This window comes from Lolium rigidum, chromosome 2 (assembly GCF_022539505.1).
Source record: "Lolium rigidum isolate FL_2022 chromosome 2, APGP_CSIRO_Lrig_0.1, whole genome shotgun sequence".
Taxonomy (NCBI): domain Eukaryota; kingdom Viridiplantae; phylum Streptophyta; class Magnoliopsida; order Poales; family Poaceae; genus Lolium; species Lolium rigidum.
The window spans coordinates 124,831,666-124,849,152 of record NC_061509.1 but is presented as its reverse complement, the minus strand read 5'-3'; the positions used below and the strand labels follow the sequence as shown (position 1 = coordinate 124,849,152).

Genomic DNA, 17,487 nt, shown 5'->3' with positions numbered 1-17,487 from the left:
AGAGCTATGAAAACATCCTTGATGGATCCTAGCTAGAGATGGCTCAAAAAAACGGATCCTGATACTGCTAGGCAAGAAAAATACCAAGCCTAGGCCTTCCGATCCACAGCGTGGTCAATGCCCAAAGCCTAAGAAGTTTGCCAAAAGCTCTTCGACTATGACTAGCACTAGGCGAGCGGAGCAAGCTGAGGAGCAGCAATGCGAGGAGAATGAAGGGGAGCACTGCGCGCCCATTGCAGTTAACAACTACTCCCTCTTGTCACCATTAATCGACGTGAAAAACGTACGTACATAGGCCATTCGGTTTGCATGGCTCACGTCGATTTAGTACGACCCGAGGGACTAATAGTCAATGACACCAACATTTTAATGGTTATGAGTTGGGGCATCGGAGCACCTAGTCACTCTGGTTCCCAGGATTTTTGTTAAGGCACCGCCTGGGCAGTAGCGGGCATCCGTGGTAGATGCCTCAAAAACGTTTTGGGCACCAGCATTTGCATACGCTCTGGAAGGCCTAAGGTTGCTCCCAAATTTCATCACTTACTGAAGTCTTGATGCACTGAAGTAGGTTGCTCCCAAATTTCATCACTCTGGAATAGGTTGCATAAGCTGTGGAATTTAGTTAGTTTTCATGCACTGAAATAGGTTGCTCCCAAATTTCATCAATTAAACCGACAAGACTCTCCGGTGGTCACAAGTAGAGTATATACCCTTTCCCATCAATCTGGTTTTAGAAATAATACAAGTGGTGGTAGCATAACTGAGGCACACTTACTAAAGTCTTGATGATATTACATAAATAGCAGAAACCAATCATTGTTCGATTGGAAAGCATCCTCAGCATGTTTCTATTCTTTAGCATGCTAGTCTCAGAAAGCTAACCTAAACGACAACCATCACTCCAATGGAAATGAATTAGAATCATCACATTATGTTGCTTATGAAGCAGGTTGATGTTTGAGCAATTTATCAATGTCGGTAACACAGATTATATGGCAGTCATCTCATTTCGTTTTTGTTGCATTTGCTGAAGTGTTCTGTGATATAATTCTGCAAATCATTAATCAACCCCATCCAGTTATCCAATCTAATTACTTGTTTCAGTACCATCCTACCAGGTCCTAGTTGCTTATTTTTTTCAACAGAAAAAGGGCGTACCAAGTGCTGAAAGCTCCCACACATTGTAGGGTCTGGGGAAGGGTATTTCTAGGCAGCCTTTCCCTTGCTTTTTTATTGTGCAAGGAGGCTGATTCGAACCCAGGACCTCCATGACACAAGTGGAGATACTCCATCAATTCGCCAGGCCCGCCCTTCTTTGTCAATAGAAAAATAACTGGGGTAAAACATCTCCAAATACTCACTTATCTAGGATCTATATTCTGAAGAAAATCTTTCGATTTATCCACTTATGGTCTCATAATTTGAGTTAATGTTTAGCTGGAGAGTTCTTGATATGGTTTGAGTCCAGGTTTAATTAAGACTTAGCCCCCCTTAGGCACTCTAAACAAAGGGTCCGACGATTTGTAAGACACATACATGCAACTATCGAGCTAATCTCATCCACCACCAAAACTCCAACTCAGTAACTTCAGAAAGACAAGATATGGGAACTTTTTATTCAGTCAGAAAAGAAGGCAGTTGGATGCAAACGGGTATTTATAGTGAATGTAGCTTCAGAAGATGTGGAAAATACAAGGCAACATTGGCTGCAAAAGGTTAATGCACTTGATAGACTATAATGAGGCCTTTGCACCAGAGGCAAAGATGAGAAAAATAAGGGCATCACCTATGTTAGTTGTACCCACATGGCCATTGAGATCTCCCCCAATAAAGAGCTTCTTGTTAGTCGGTACACTTCTAACGACGTCCTCCCAAGTCCTCCCAAAACTGCCTCTTAGCGCTCATGTCGAGCCCAACTTGTGGGGCATAAACACTAATAACGTTCAGGACAAGATTTGCAACAACTAGCTTGAATAGGATGATCCTATCCCCCTGTCTATGAGGAGGCCTACGCCATTTCTAGTACCGGCTAACCTTGAATATCAAAGCTTGAAACCGGCATCCTCAACTTCCCTCGCCTTTTGACTCGGCCCATCTAGTCTCCTGAGACCTGGACACAAAGAATATTTACAAGGCTCCTGATCGCAGCATCCACAAACTCCCGTAGCTTCCTAGTCAAGGATCCTACATTCCAACTACCCATCCGCAACCTATTTGCCTCGGCTAGCTTCCTTGCCTTTCAGATGCAAAGACCCTTGCTCACTTATCACTACATCCGGCGAAGATGTACGCACCACTAAGGCGGTATGGCCCCAGCCTTTGCTCATTTAACACCACACCCAGGTTCCGATATGGCCCGTCTCTGAGAGAGTTACACCCAATGAATTTCTCTTGGGTTTCATATCCTAGGAATGGCTGGTTGTTATGTTGGCCCGCCAAGCCTATCACAACCCTCCTCCTTTACCTTGGCTTGGGACCAGCTATTCCTAAAAGGCATAGGTGGAGTACTCTTAGAAAAAAAATGAGTCGGGCCCTTTGGCAAGTCAGGCCGATATACTCTTAGCACTGTAAATAAAAAGTGTGGGATCACCAAGTCTGAGAGGCCACACACGATTATTCACCATAATTTCTTCCAAATGTTCCTTCCTCTACACCGGTTTGCAGGACTCAGGAAATTCCCAGCTTCAACAAACACTACAGATTAACATACTTTCACTTTAAATAAGTATCATCTTTGAGTTTCACAGGATTTTATCTCCAAAAGAACTTTAAATTAGCAGCTTCACAAACCCTGATAAGGCATTAGGTATATTAGAAACATTTGAAACACGGTTCCATGTTTCTAATGTTCAAACTTCAAAGTGCAGCCGGGGGAGCTATCAAGAGATGGTCTTGATATCGAACAACATGGAGACAATCATAACAAGTGTGAGATAGTTGCTGTAAAATCCCCTCAAATAAAAGATAGTTGCTAAATTGAATTGACAACCATGGATGGAATTGGCGATAGTAACATAACAAATGTGCAATTGGGGGCATCTAGAAAGAAATACTGACAACCACAGGCAGAGCTGAGCTAAATCAACCCTTACAAAATACTAGTTGGATAATAGTTCCAGCAACTTCACGTGCTAATCAAATGTGCCGAGGAACCAACACGTTACATCCAAATGACGCAACTCTTCTTACAAAGGGCACAACCATTCGATCAATCAACACATCGGTCACTAATGGAGGACATCCAGATAATGCCTATGTTTTCTTCCTATGGGTGGTATCACCAAACTGAGTTACTTTGCTTTAATCAGGTCACAGATTTGAAATCATACTGCAGACTCAAGAAAAGTCTCCAGGTACAAAGATAGCAATAGCTCATAATGAAGTACTTTTATTTAATTTATTACTAGGACGTATGCTCATTGAAGCATCTAAGCAAACATACAACATATGATAAATTTTTAAAACACAGTATAAGAAAATATACAGCTTTTTCATATTCATCAAATGTCAAGTAGTTTTCTGAATGTACCATCAATTCTGGAAAAAAGGTTGTAGTCTGTTTATGATCATAAATCTATTTATGTTTGTCATCAATGGATAATGTCAACTATGATTTTCATAACTCTGTTAGTTTCTTCATCTTACCATGTAAAGATAAGATTTAATCAGTAAGAAGCCATTTTTTTTAACAAACTAACTTGACCATGAAGTTTGTTCTCATTCTGCTAAATATCATATTCAGCCATCAATTGTAAATTTGTTATGCCTGCACGGCTAGGTTAATAAGAAACTGCTTGTTTGATCCAGTTGCAAACATGTTCAAGGGATTACCAATGACTTACTTAGTACCAAATTGTATTGCAGCTACATGAAATAGTCAGTAAGGAGACTAGACACTTAGAATCAATCCATATACACAATTTCTTAGTGCATACCAACAGTAGACACACAAAAGATCCTTGTTTGGATTATAGTATTGTACCAACTGCTAAAGGAACAAATACCCATTTAACAGATGTCATGAGTATATGGCAATTCAACAATAGAAGATCACTTCAGCAAGACATACCTGAAACTGAACCTGTCAACTATGAGCTATGTTCTTCGCCTAGAGTGATTGGCAGACCCTGGTGAACCTTCAAATAAATCAGAAAGTTGATCCTCCAAGTCCTCTGGGGTATATTTTATATATTTTCCCGAGCTTCTTCCACCATCCACCTGACTACCATATCTTCCTAAAAAAGCACGATATGCTGGAATCACATTTTCGGATATAGATATCTTAAGCTCTTCTCGGAGTTGGGGATCTGGAACTTTCCAGATTGTCTGGTTCCTGTAAATTTCCTCAAAGGCCAAGTTGAAATTCTTGAACTTCTCCTTAATGGACATCCTAGAACTTGAATGCCCACTGCCACTGCCACTGCCGCTCCCACTTCCACTCCCATGTACATCATCCCTCAGATAAGACAAAGTCTTGGCCCATGAAATCCGTAGGTAGCTCTTTGAATACTGCCGAATCTTCCCACTGCGCCTTCTTACCCAGTGATCGCCTAAAATCTTCCCAAGCTCGGAATCCTTCACCTTCTGAACAATGTAGAGCAAATTGTTCATGGAAAATATGCACTCCAGGGCAGCATCTTCATAAAGTTTAGATTTGTCCTCCAAATTGGCCTCCAGGTAACACATGAGCTTCAAAAGGCGCCTTCCAAGAGGGGTCATGCTCTCTAAGTGTTCTGGATCATGATCCTGATCTTCAGGTCTTTCCACAGAAGGGTGATTGTCGCCACCATCATCCAAGAGGAGATCAAGTGTCCCGCAATAAACGACCAACAACCTCAAATAGTTCATGACATAGCGGGTCATTGGGTGGATCTCCCCAGCAATCATTGCCCTCCGTGATGACTCCTTCTGCAAAACCTTCCCAAACTCGAAAAGGGTACCCCTTACAGCATCCCCAAGCCTATCAAGAATTGCTTGAACATCACTGATTACACCATCACCAGAACTTCCGAGACACAGATCCTTCATTTCAGGGATTACCTCAGCAAGTGCCTCATACATGTCAAGAATCCGCGAGAGCTTCTCCGGCGAGCGGGGGCACACAGCCACAGCCTCCCCAAAGTTAAGAATCTGCATTATACATCCTTTGGTGGATTCAAGGAAGCACTCCTCCTTGAGTTCGTCGGACACAGCGAGCACCTGGTCGCAGAGGCGGCGCTCGCCAGCAAGCAGCACACGCACGACCGTCTTAACCCCTTGCACCCACTTCTTCATCTTGTCGTTGAGCTGCTTCCACTCCACGCGCTGCACCTCGTCAATGCTGAGGCGCTCGACGCCCAGCACGGAGAGGTACTCGTCTTGCAGGTCGCGCCGGATGCTGCAGTAGGCATCAGCAAGCTCACGCCCGTACCCTGCACACGCCATCCGGTCGGCGATGGCGCGCAGATCGTCCACGGCCTCGGGGCGGACGGGATCGAACACGTGGTCGTCAAACGGGTTCCCCAGCCCCAGGGGCCGCCGCGCGCGGTCTCCGGTGTGGCGTCGAGGCTGTGCGGCGTGGCGGCGTCAAACTCGGAGGAGGTGTCGAGGTCCTCGAAGGATCCGAGCGAGAAGCGGCGGAGCGAGAAGCAGAGGCCAGTGGGGTCCAAGGGCACGGCGTGGCGGACCATGTGATGGCGGAGCTCCTCTTCGAGGCGCGCCATGGCGAGCTGGACGGCGACTCCAGCGCGGCCGGCGCCGGAGGCGCCACGCGCGAGGTGCTCTGTGGCGACATCGACCGCGGCGAGGTACTGCGCGACATCGTCCTCGGGGGCCTCGAAGACGAGGGCCTCAGGTGTTGCGTCCCAGAGCTGGATGAGCTGCTCGGCGGCGTCGAAGGCGGCGGCAGAGGAGATCTCTGACGATTCGGTGGAGGAGAGGTCGGGGGAGGGGAACAGGTCGGTGGTGATGGAGGAGAGGCGGTTGTCGAAGCCGGAGAGGATGCGGATCATGTCGTCGGCGGCGTTCTTGGAGGTGGCCAGGGACTTGACGATATGCTGCGCGGCGGCGAGGACCTTGTCGCTGCCGCCGGTGGATTCCGGGGGCGGCGGGGGCGCCGCCGACATCGCCGGCAAGTGAGTACTTGGGGATTGGTGGAGCGGAGGTAACTTGGGTGCTACGCTGCTGCTGCTGCCGCCGCCGCTTTTTGACTGCTGGATTAGAGTAGAGTGTTCACGGCCACGGCCGCGCCCGCGCTGTCAGTGTCCGGGGATGAGCCGATCCTCTTGTCACTTCGGGTGTGTTTGGTAGACTGGGGCAACCCAGAAACTCTCATCTCAACAGAGATTTTTAGAAAAAAACGTGTTTGTTAGCCCGTGCCAAGCCATCTGAACTATCCCACCTCATACAGAAAAGCCTCCTCAGCCAGGCCCGGTTGTGAAGCTCAAATCGAGCTTCACAACTCAGCCTGGCTGAGTGCATCCCGCAAAATCGCGACCCGCGCACCCCCCAGAGGCCCAGACTCCCATCCCCCGAAAAAAAGACCTCATTTTCTTCTCGCACATCTCAACCGCGTCTCCCAACTCCCGAGCATTGGCCGCCGCCACTCCTCACGAGCGCTGGCTGCCACCGCCACGGCGCCTCTCGACCGCTGGCCGCCGCCGCGCCTCTCGACCGCTGGCCGCCGCCGCGCCTCTCGACCGCTTGCCGCCGACGCGCCTCCTCGCGCGGCCAAGGTCGCCTCGCGCCGCCAAGGCCGCCTCGCGCCGCCGAGCACAGCGTCCTCGCGCCGCCAGAAGCCGACGCCGCGCTGCCAGAGCCGCCCAGCAGAGCTGCCTCTCACCTCCAGAGCCGACGCCGCGCCGCCGGGCCCAACGACGCGCCGGCAGGGCCTCCTCCAGATCCTGATTTTGGATCTGATTGCTTTTGACATAATTTTTTCAAGGACCTTTTTGCAAAAAATGCCCCTGTTTGTAAAACTGCTGTCTACAAATACATAATATTAAATCAGTGTGAATTTTATATAATATGGAATTACTGTGTATTTTATAAAGTGTGTATTTTATATTTAGATATAGTATTAGCATAGATAAAATATTGAATTAGTGCTAAAATCAATTGCGGTGATATTCTTACCATCTCATGTCATACATGTGCTACCAAACAACATCTCAGCTCAGCTCAGCTCATCTGGTACATGTGCTACCAAACAACATCTCACCTCAGCTCAACTTGGCTAGGGTCATCATGTATGAGAAGAGATAGTCATTCTCGGTTGACCCGGGCTACCAAACACACCCTTCCTTTTTCAGTTTCTCTTTCTTTTCTCTATTTATATATGAGATCTTTTTTTTTTTCATTCTTTCTGATTTTGGATGGAATCGGTAAATTCCAAGGCCGCTGGCTGCCAATCCAGCTGGAGTCAGACATATTTTAGGGTCGGCGACGGTCAATCCGGTTGGAATCAAGCCAAGTGGTGCGGCACGGGCTGGTGGCACGAGCTCGGGAGGTGGCGGCGAAGATGGGACGGCGACGACTATGGGTCGGCGGCTCGGTGTCGTGCGGGAGGAGGGCTCGGCAGAGCAGTTGGCCCTCTCGCATTCATTTTTCAAGTATACAGAAATGTTTCTTGGCTTTGCAGCGAAGGTTCAAATATATGAAGGTTTCTAAATTTTGTGTGAGGAGAGCATGTATATAAAAGCTGCTGGTGCAATGTTTAGAAGTCAAATTGCCATATTATTTTATTTTTAGCAGTCCTAGTCAAATGTACAAAGAAGATGCTGACATGTTGTTGAAAAAATGGAGATGGAGACATGTATCTCTGTGGCTTGTAAATCCGCTCGAGGAAATGCTACAACAACATACTTTCTCCGATTCACGAATAAGTAAACGTGCAGAGTTTCCAAGACAGAATATCAAGAGAAAATTACATTGAAAAGATACAAATGAACATCTTTCTCCTCTTTAATTTTTTCACCTCCAACAAACTAAATGCATGTAGAAAATCAAGATAGCATGTGTTAAATATCGTTGCATTCGATTTCTGTACGATGAGAGAGAAGCAATTTTTTGCTACTTTAAAGTGCATTGAAAAGATAAAAAAATACACTATTTTATGGAGAAAGTTTGAGGCTAAATGTCGCAGATTTGGTGCACATAAGCACCAATGATCCCTTTTCAGAAAAGTAATTTAAAAATAAAATTTTTAGAAAAATCTGAAAATAAATCATGATGTAGTTAGTATTGTACCCCAAACGTGTAAATTTTCAACTGAAAATAATGTGTATTTTGGTCTGCACAAAATTAACATATATGTGGATCTGAATATAGTGATTCAAATCTCCAAAAAAAAATCAGACTTTTGTCATTTTTGTGTAGCTTAGAAAATAAAACATTTATAATTAAGATTTTATACGTTAGTGGAATACATCACTAGCTATTTTTAGAATTTTATTACATAATTTTTTGAAATACATAAATATAATTTTTGATTTTTTTAATACGGAGTACAATAAAACCACTGGTACCCATGATTCAAAAGGACTTTTCGCTAAACGTTCACTTATATTTTGATAACAGGGAGTAAGCGCTGGTTCGACCTAACAAGAGCGACCCAGCGTCTGACCAGTACACCACGCCTCGACTCAAACCCTCGGTCGAAGCACTGGAACGAGACGGCGGCGGCGTGCCGAGCTCTAGCGGAGCCTACCCTCGAGGCAGTGCAGCGCGGTGAGGTACCCCGAGGCGGCGACCTCAGTCGAGGGAACGGCGGCTTCCTAGTGCGATCATCTGGGAGCTAGTTCAAAGGTTGGCCCCTTTCCATTCAGCTTCAGCACCTGTTCCCCTTTCCTCTGAGCACTATGAAGTTGAGTCGACCTTCTGTAATGTATGGATTGCCAGTAAAGAGGTGATTTGTCTGTTGAATGGCACTAGAAATCAGCAACACGATGTCAATTTTAGAACATGATAAATTGATAACTCTTCTATCGAAGTTTGAATTGGGCGTCAGAAATTTATTAGGATACACTCAGTAAAGGTAGTCTATTAGAAGGGCACAAGATCGATTTCCTCTCAAAACTATAGCCATATCGAGGTTATTGCAATGTTCAAGCCACGCATGGTCAGATTTCTCCGTCAATCTTGTTAAATGTTTTGTTGCATGCCCAGTAGCTCCACTTGGTTGGACTGCAATGAATCTATGTTAATGTCCTTGTATTTTATTTTGAGAGAATTGTGTTTTTGTTTTTTGATGTACTAATGTGTGCTCATTTTAATCGAGAAGTTGGGTGCTTGGTAGATACAGGAATAGGTGCTTGGATTATACTAGACAAGAGGAAATTGGAAAATGAGTAAGCTTGCGAATATGTTCTCGCTTCTTAATCTAGAGGGTGAAGATGATGGAGAAGATGATAGAGAAGTTAACCCAACATCTTCTACCAGCATAGGAGAAACTGCTGCCAGCAAACCTGGTTGGTACTCCTTTTCTCCTAGAATATAGCTCCAGAGTAGTGGATTACTACACCAGATGGATTTTCTTTCCTTTTTTGGCATGGAGAATTTATTGCCTAACTCATGATTATCCCTGCATTATCAGTTTGAGTAGTTTGCCTGGGTCGCTCTTCACTGGCCCATTTTAACTCGTATGAAACAAATTAATATTAGCTACTATTGCCAAGAACAAAACTGCCTTATGATGTGATAATATCTTCCTGGGCTCTGCCGACATTCTGGTTTATGGCCACTCGACTGTTCAATTTCCTAGAGTGGCTATTTTAAAAAGAGGACATGTATCGTCTAGGCAAGGTTTTTGAGTCACGACTCAAAACTGAGTCGCCAACCCTGGGACTCAGTGATTAATCGACGAAAGTCGCTGTATAGTCGCCATAAGTTGCTGTTTAGTCACGAGTCGCCGTGATTTTGAGAAAACAACTCGGCGACTATACGGCGATTATACAGCGACTGAAAAACCATGGTGCTAGGCAGCAGACTCAATACGTAGACAGCCTAACTTGGCACAAACTGGATTAATGTTATCTTATGTGAGGGTGAGCCTCGTGAAGAAACTAAGTTATTATGTCGTCTATATCATGTTTTGAACAGTGGCTCATTTCTCAAGAAGCCTGTCAAGTGGTTCGATGTTATAATATCTATCTCATCATCTAAGTGCACATATGTAACCCTTGCAAATGTGAATGGCAATCTGTTTTCATCATAAAATTAGGGATAAAACTGCCCTACAAAAGGCGACAATGTGGGATTTGCCAAATCTGACAACCCTGACCTAACAACTTATGTGTTAACCCTTATATGCTCTCGCGTAATTGCTCTATTCACTTTTTTTGTTTCATGAATGACCATCTTGCCGCTAGTTAATACTATCTTTTTTCAAAAATTCTCTCTTGCTGACATACGGCTGCCTGCCACAAATGAGAGTATCAGAAACCTTTTATAGTTAATACGAGTACTATATTGAAATATGTGACTGCGTCATTTTTTTTTGTTGACGTTGATCCATCTTCTTAGAACTATTGTAGGATTTTGTAAGTTTACTTTTGGTAGTTTTCCATAAACAACAGCGGCCCCAACACTGAAAAACATCATAATTTCTTGAGAGAGAGAGAGAGAGAGAGCGAGGATTAACATGTACACCAAGGAGGGTGTCAATGACTTGGTCATGGGCCAGGTGCTGTACAATTGGAGTAAGACCTCAAGAAGGGGGTGCGCATTTTAAATCTAAATGACGAGCATGAAGAGATGTGGCTGATGAAGAGAGCTGTAACTAGGTGTGGCTGATGAAGACTGAAGAGCTGTACGTGGTGACACTCCTTCTGATGCTATTGCAAGAGACATCCTGGTGTACTTTAGGTATAGAACTACAATCCAGATTTATTTAGCATGTTGGATGACTTTTCATAGGAAGAACTCCTAAAAAATTCCTAGATTATAGAACCCGCCCAATCCGGTAAACAGGACTTGGCTTTTAAGATGCAAGTTATGGTACCCACACCATCGCTTCTTGTCCTTGTCCTTATTTTTTATCTGAAATGACTAGCCACTATAAGATTATCTCCACTGCATCACATAAATTAGTCTGCAAACTTCATTAGGAAAATGGTTTATACCAGTTATAGTTGAGCCCCTTTTTATACCCTAGTCGTTCAATGATTTTTTGTAGAATCAGCTAAATTTTTTGATAGAACTGGCAGAAACTGGATCTGCTTTCTATCCTAACTGTTATCTTCACAATGTTATTGCTTTTAGATATGTTTTCATAAACCTACATCAGACCACACATACCTATTGAAATTTTCTCGCTCAAAATGGCTAGCATAGCAGCTAATCTTGTACAGAAGATTTTAGTTGTGCAAAGAAGTTGCTAGTTTGGACTTTGAAGTAGCATCTGCCTGGTGACCCAATAATTGCACCACTAGATCATGTTTTTGTTGACCCTGCAGCTTATGTTGGGCTGTTGGCATAACTCTGTATCGGTAAGTTCCTGCATATATTCAGTACATGCTTGGAAATACCAGTACTCGGCAGTTCTACATATCGGTTATCAGCTGTTCCATTTTCTTTCATGTGGCAGACATGACTTATGTATTACATTTATTGGTTATGTTGATATCATGTGGAGTGTGGACATTGTGGATGACAACATGTGTATACTATGTCATTTTCGCTCAAGCGAATTTACCACCATACTGATCAGATTTTTAATCTGGTCAATATGGTTTTCCCCTTTCTCTTAAGTTTAATCTTTAGGATACACATGGATACATGAGAGACCATTATATTTGATGGGAGCATAATTGTATTTTATAATTTTTCTGATTTCTACTCTGTATTTACCATTCAGATAAAAGTGTGCAAAATGACACAGCTGTAGTAAACAGCAATGGAGGAGATGCTGCGCCATCGTCTGGTGGTTACAGGATGCCTTTGGTGTGGATAGACTTGGAAATGACTGGTAAATTACATAGAAACTTTTTTAATGTTCATTTTCGTCGTCACACCTTCATATACTTGTTTATTCTTAACAGTTTGTGTAGTTTTATTCCTCAGAATGATTGAACTTGTAAAATGTTCACTTACCAAGTAAATAGTTCAGTGAGGGGAAATATCTTGTTGAACTTGTAAAAATACTTCCTAAGAATGGTGAAACAAACATATTTCTAATATGCTGCACACGGCTTTAGTTAACCGAAATATAATCTGGGATTCAACTGACCAAAACTACAATTTGATTTTTTGTCTTGGATGCCCATAACATCTTCTTGAGTTGGTCTGAAACATAGAAGGGTGTTTCTTATTCTGGAAGTTAATGATGTTAGCTAAGTACTTTGATCTCTGATCTGATGATAGTTGCTACTGCTATGAATTTCTTCATCTTTTTATATCTCTTTCTCTACAAGTTTTTCAATTGATAGATATATCAAATATAGTTTTGGATTGTTGTCCTTTTTTGTTACCTTTAGCTTGTGCATACAATGATGACTAACGGCACACACATACTTGGATTGTGTAGGTTTGGATATTTCAAAAGATCGGATATTGGAGATAGCTTGCATTATAACGGATGGTAAACTTACAAAACAAATAGAGGTGGCTGTTGAAATCACATACAATATCGCGTTGTTCTTATTACCAGATATGCTTAAAGGAATATTCCAGAATACCCATGAATTGCTGCAGTTTGAAAAATACTTTTGGCGACAAATCTAATATTACTCCGGTTCAAATTAATTGCCTCAAAATGGATGTATCTATACACTAAAACATGTCTAGATACATCCATTTTTGGGCTATTATTTTGGACCGGAGTATGTTATCTTCATGTGGCCAATCTAGACAGTACTCCTTATGTTTCCGTTACAAATCCAAACCCATCCTTTCCTCAGCCCCATATATAATAAGTATATATTGAAAATGGGAGCTGATGATCCATGTGGAATATTGTAGGAGTTTTTACAATGGAAAAAAACATCCTTCCGACTTTCCGAGCCAGCACACCAATAGTTTTTCCCTCATTGTGTCAATAAGCACACATAGTGCTTCCATCTCAATGTGGAATAACTTTCCTGTCATCATCTCATCGGGACATTCAAGATTGTTGTTATTTTGCAGGGCCCCGACTTGGTTATAAGTCAGAGCAAAGATTGCTTGGATAATATGGGTGAATGGTGCAAAACCCATCATGCATCTAGTGGTAATTAGTCTTCATTTTCCCAAGAACATTTCTTATGGGGTTTTTCTTCTCTGGATATAAATCTGACGACCCCTGAATATTTAGGATTGACAGAGAGAGTACTGCAGAGTGAGATTTCGGAGCGTGACGCAGAGAAGAAAGTATGTTGTCTAATTTGTATACTTACCATCACATTTGTTCTGAAAATCTGACTGCAAACATGGATATGAAATGGCAGAACTAAACTGCTTCCATATTCTGGTTCATTTATCCATCTGCTGCAGTTTAATTTTTAGCCACTTTAGGACTCTTTGAGTTCTTCCTTGCTTTTCTTAAGTTCTACAGTTTACATAAATTCATTTTCATGTGCTCTTTTGACTCATTACGCACCTGCCTTCTTACATTAAGGCATTATCATGAGAACCAATAGTTCTGACATGATTTGAGCTGATCATTATAGGTTGTTTTCCTCATTTATCCATATACAGCATATATGTTTTTGATTATCAGTCAAACAAGAGGAAAGGAAGGGAATCTGATTCGGGGGAGTGTGACTGATTTTGCCGTGTTACAATTGATCATTAAATATTTTTCTGTAAAATGCTGAATTGCCAATTGCCACTCTATTGTTTATTTACAAAATAATCAGTGCACGCCCTCATATTGTGATGCTTGTACCTTGTAGCACTGTCACTTGCATATATTTAATGTACAAATCCTGCGATTCCAAACCCTTTTCTGGCCAAAAATTACCCTAAGTTCAGGCAAAAAGGGTGAAAAACTCAGCTGAACATTTTTTTGCAAGCATACAACTTTACACAGGTGGTAATTCATCCTATATTCAAAATGCATTTTCCCACTTTTAAATATTGTGAAAATGTAATATATTTTTGATAGACAGCATGAAATACAAACATGTATGGTTGCAAAAATATGATCATACACGTCCTGCGCAAATGAAAAATAACAAACAGACTGGTCTAATTTAAATAGCTTATTAATCACTGTTCAAGCTGCACCAAGTTTTGCAAGTGTGTGTTGTAGCATGATGTTTTATCCATGAATGTTTTCGTAGTTCTCATTTCTCAGTCTCTTTAAGTTTTGAACTCTGAACAACGCTTGTGCTTCACCGATTAATTATTACATTGGGGGATCCACCATTAATTATTATGTGTGGCAGGGTAGGTTACGGCCAAGCAGGGCACTTTGCCCAGGAGTCCTATTATTGGTTCCCTATGGAAGAAATCAAAATTGTAGTACTCCCTCCGATTCATATTAATTGACTCCAATATGGATGTATCTAGAACTAAAATATGTCTAGATACATCCATATTAGAGTCAATTAATATGAACCGGAGGGAGTAGTATATGTTTCCTTTTGAGAGAATTAGAAGTAGGACTCTCCATAATATAAGAGAGGATGTGTGGACGGGAAAATTCAAGCAATCAATAAAGTTAAGTCTTTCCCCCCAAGCTCTTCTCTTCCTCCTCTGTTACCCCTCAACACTGCAAGACGTGTACCTGGAAGAGCTTCATTGGCCCTCAGATACCTCCAGGCTATGGGCCATGGCTACGCCCTTCGGTCCCAAGGCTCTAACATGACTACAGCATTTCCTTACACAGCTTTGAATGATATGCCACAGTTTTTTTCATTGATTACTGTAAAACAAAAAAAAAATGCCTTGCTAATAAAGTAAAATAACCAAAGATTCTAATGAAAGTTCATATTGGCTCATTTGCAGGTGTTAGACTTCCTTATGAGGCATGTAGGTTCGGGCACTCCATTAATAGCTGGGAATTCTGTTTACGTGGATTTACTATTTCTGAAGGTCAGTAAAGAATGCCCTCTTGGATTGGTATACTGGCACACAGATAGCAACGTTCTTGCAGCTAGGATTAGGGAGATGAGATAATCCTTCTCTTCAAGCCATGATCTGTAGATTAGGTAATGATTCCGATTGATAGTTTCCTTTTGCAAGGTTGAATGTTACCTATACAATGGGCTTAAGGTATCACAACCAGTTCTGTTATTCTCTCCCAAGTTTGTCTCCCTTATCCTTAGTCCCTCCTTATCTCCTATATACAACTCCACCCAGCCATCCTCCCAGTGGTATTTACCCTTTTCTGTATCTTGGTACTACAACACATGATATTAATAGCTGGATATTTTTGTCATCTCTCATATTCATGGAGCACGGTAGAAAATTATGTGCACATTTTCGTTCTCTTTTATTTTCTCTTTGTAGGAGAGATAGATGTTTTCCTTTGAGCAATCATCATCAGTTCTTCATGGACCCAAGATTGGTGACTGTTAGAAAATAGTTGTCCTCCAGCAGGGTTAAAAGTTTCAGCAAAATGAAACTTAGTTGGTACTGACTTGTATTTCCAGTTACTAGTATTCCTGTCCTAACTTTCGGTATTCAATCTTTTGCTTCTTTGCTTGAGTAGAGCGAAACAAGTCAGCCATCTCAGGATTGAACACTACGTGCCATTTGGTCATTTCTCTTTGGATTCGGTTTATCCAAACGCGGCGAAGGCAAATGTGTTCCCTGCCCTCTGGGATGAAAAATAAGAAAAACTCGTTAACAGGCTTGTTCAAATTGCATGGATAACTGCCACGGTTGATTCCAAAATTAAAATCAGTTAATTTTCCTGTATTTTTCTTTGCCTCATTTCAGATCAGCTTGTTAGCTCAATAATAAATTTAGTTCTGAACTATAAATAAGATGGTATGATATCAAACTGCCATATTTTGGACAATGCTCAATAATAATTTGCTAGGCGGATATCCATGTTTTCTGCAAATATCATTGTGCAATATAATTTCTTTATTCTTCGTTGCACATACATTGTGTCCTTTTTTCCATTCTGAGGACATCTTGTTTCCATTTTAAATACTATGTATTCTTAATCTCTTGGTGGATGATAACAACATTTGCTAGTTTTTCTTGGCAGAAGTATATGCCACAGCTTGCAGCCATCTTCTCTCATGTGATTGTTGATGTGAGCACTATAATGGCTTTGTGTATCCGGTGGTACCCTAAAGGTAAACTATATTTGTAGAACGCTGGTATCTTTTATCATCCTCGTGTTGCTGTCAATTTATTCCAGTAATCTATTTGTTATTTGCACTTGTCTCAGTCTTGGGATTATTGTCTTCTTGCCTCAAGTGATTTATAATCCTGTTGGAGAAGACTAAAATAATTTCTCTTGATATATTCAATTTGAGTAGTTAAAGAAAACCTTGATATTCTTGATATATTTAAGTGCCAGTATAGTTTTCCATTTAGAGTTTATACACAGGAATAAGAAGTTGCATCCTAGGTATTACCAAGATTCGAGCACTTCTAGCGCATTTGAGCAAGGTCATTGCTGGCTCATTGTTAATTTATCTTCTGTTTTTATCTTATCTTCTTGACCTTGAGTTTAATACTACCTAGGAACTTTTTTAACGTTGAGATCTTTTGTCATGTAGACCAATTGTACAAAAACGTCTGATACCCCGACATTGTTTCTTTTCATTTTACTCTCACAGAAAGGAAACAAACTCCTAGAAAAGGAAAAAGTCACAGGGCAATGGATGATATTAAAGAAAGCATCGCGGAACTGAAATACTACAAAGACAACATTTTCAAGCCACAGAAATCTACGAAGTAGCTACATGGATCATGGATGGAGCATAACGTATATCATCCTGTAAGTTGAGTATCGAATAGCCAGGATTGGAAAGGAAATTTCGGCCCAACTTTTGGGTGCATCACAGAACTGAAATACTACAAAGACAACATTTTCAAGCCACAGAAATCTACGAAGTAGCTACATGGATCATGGATGGAGCATAACGTATATCATCCTGTAAGTTGAGTATCGAATAGCCAGGATTGGAAAGGAAATTTCGGCCCAACTTTTGGGTGCATCACAGTGAGCTCATATCATTACATTGATCCCTGATTCTCAGACTCGCAACTAATGTCGTATACTGTTTATCTAAAAAAAAAATGTCACAACACTGCTGCAACTCCAAAGGCTGCGGCCTACTGTATATCTTGCAGTTTAATTTAACTAGGTACTGGTGTTCGGTCTGACCTCAGGGAGCCGTTTGAGCACCAAAACGCGGGTTTTGGGCATGCTGTGTCAATTTGGAGAGGCGCTGATTCTTGCAACAAGCTTTGGGGCCAGCAGCAAACCACCAAAAATTCCAGGCCCAAATTTGGACAGGGAATCCGAGGCTTGGTAAGCTATCTCAAATGAACCCAAAAAAAAAAGTTCCGTGACATGTGGCCGAACGGTCGTATCACCTTCAGCCCACCATTACTGTCACATGC

At 42.0% G+C, this 17,487-nt stretch overlaps 1 protein-coding gene and 1 pseudogene across 4 annotated transcripts; one reads left to right on the top strand and one right to left on the bottom strand.

Moving 5' to 3' along the window:
- Nucleotides 1–3,775: 3,775 nt before the first annotated feature.
- Nucleotides 3,776–6,136, bottom strand: LOC124692320 (annotated as a pseudogene).
- A 2,498-nt stretch (nt 6,137–8,634) lies between these two features.
- On the top strand, nt 8,635–17,083 carry LOC124687181 (oligoribonuclease-like). 4 transcript variants are annotated; one of them, XM_047220995.1, is made up of 10 exons: nt 8,635–8,784; nt 9,275–9,446; nt 11,834–11,944; nt 12,503–12,579; nt 13,102–13,183; nt 13,268–13,323; nt 14,905–14,991; nt 16,118–16,208; nt 16,698–16,773; nt 16,933–17,083. In XM_047220995.1, exons 2-10 carry the CDS (start codon nt 9,323–9,325, stop codon nt 16,976–16,978), a joined length of 750 nt encoding a protein of 249 aa, XP_047076951.1. In that variant the 5' UTR covers nt 8,635–8,784; nt 9,275–9,322; the 3' UTR covers nt 16,979–17,083. The 4 variants fall into 4 exon arrangements, with proteins under 4 accessions (XP_047076951.1, XP_047076949.1, XP_047076950.1 ...); XM_047220993.1 differs by lacking the exon at nt 16,933–17,083 and having other exon boundaries at nt 8,636–8,784; nt 9,281–9,446; nt 16,698–16,924; XM_047220994.1 differs by lacking the exon at nt 16,933–17,083 and having other exon boundaries at nt 8,636–8,784; nt 9,260–9,446; nt 16,698–16,924.
- Nucleotides 17,084–17,487: the final 404 nt, after the last annotated feature.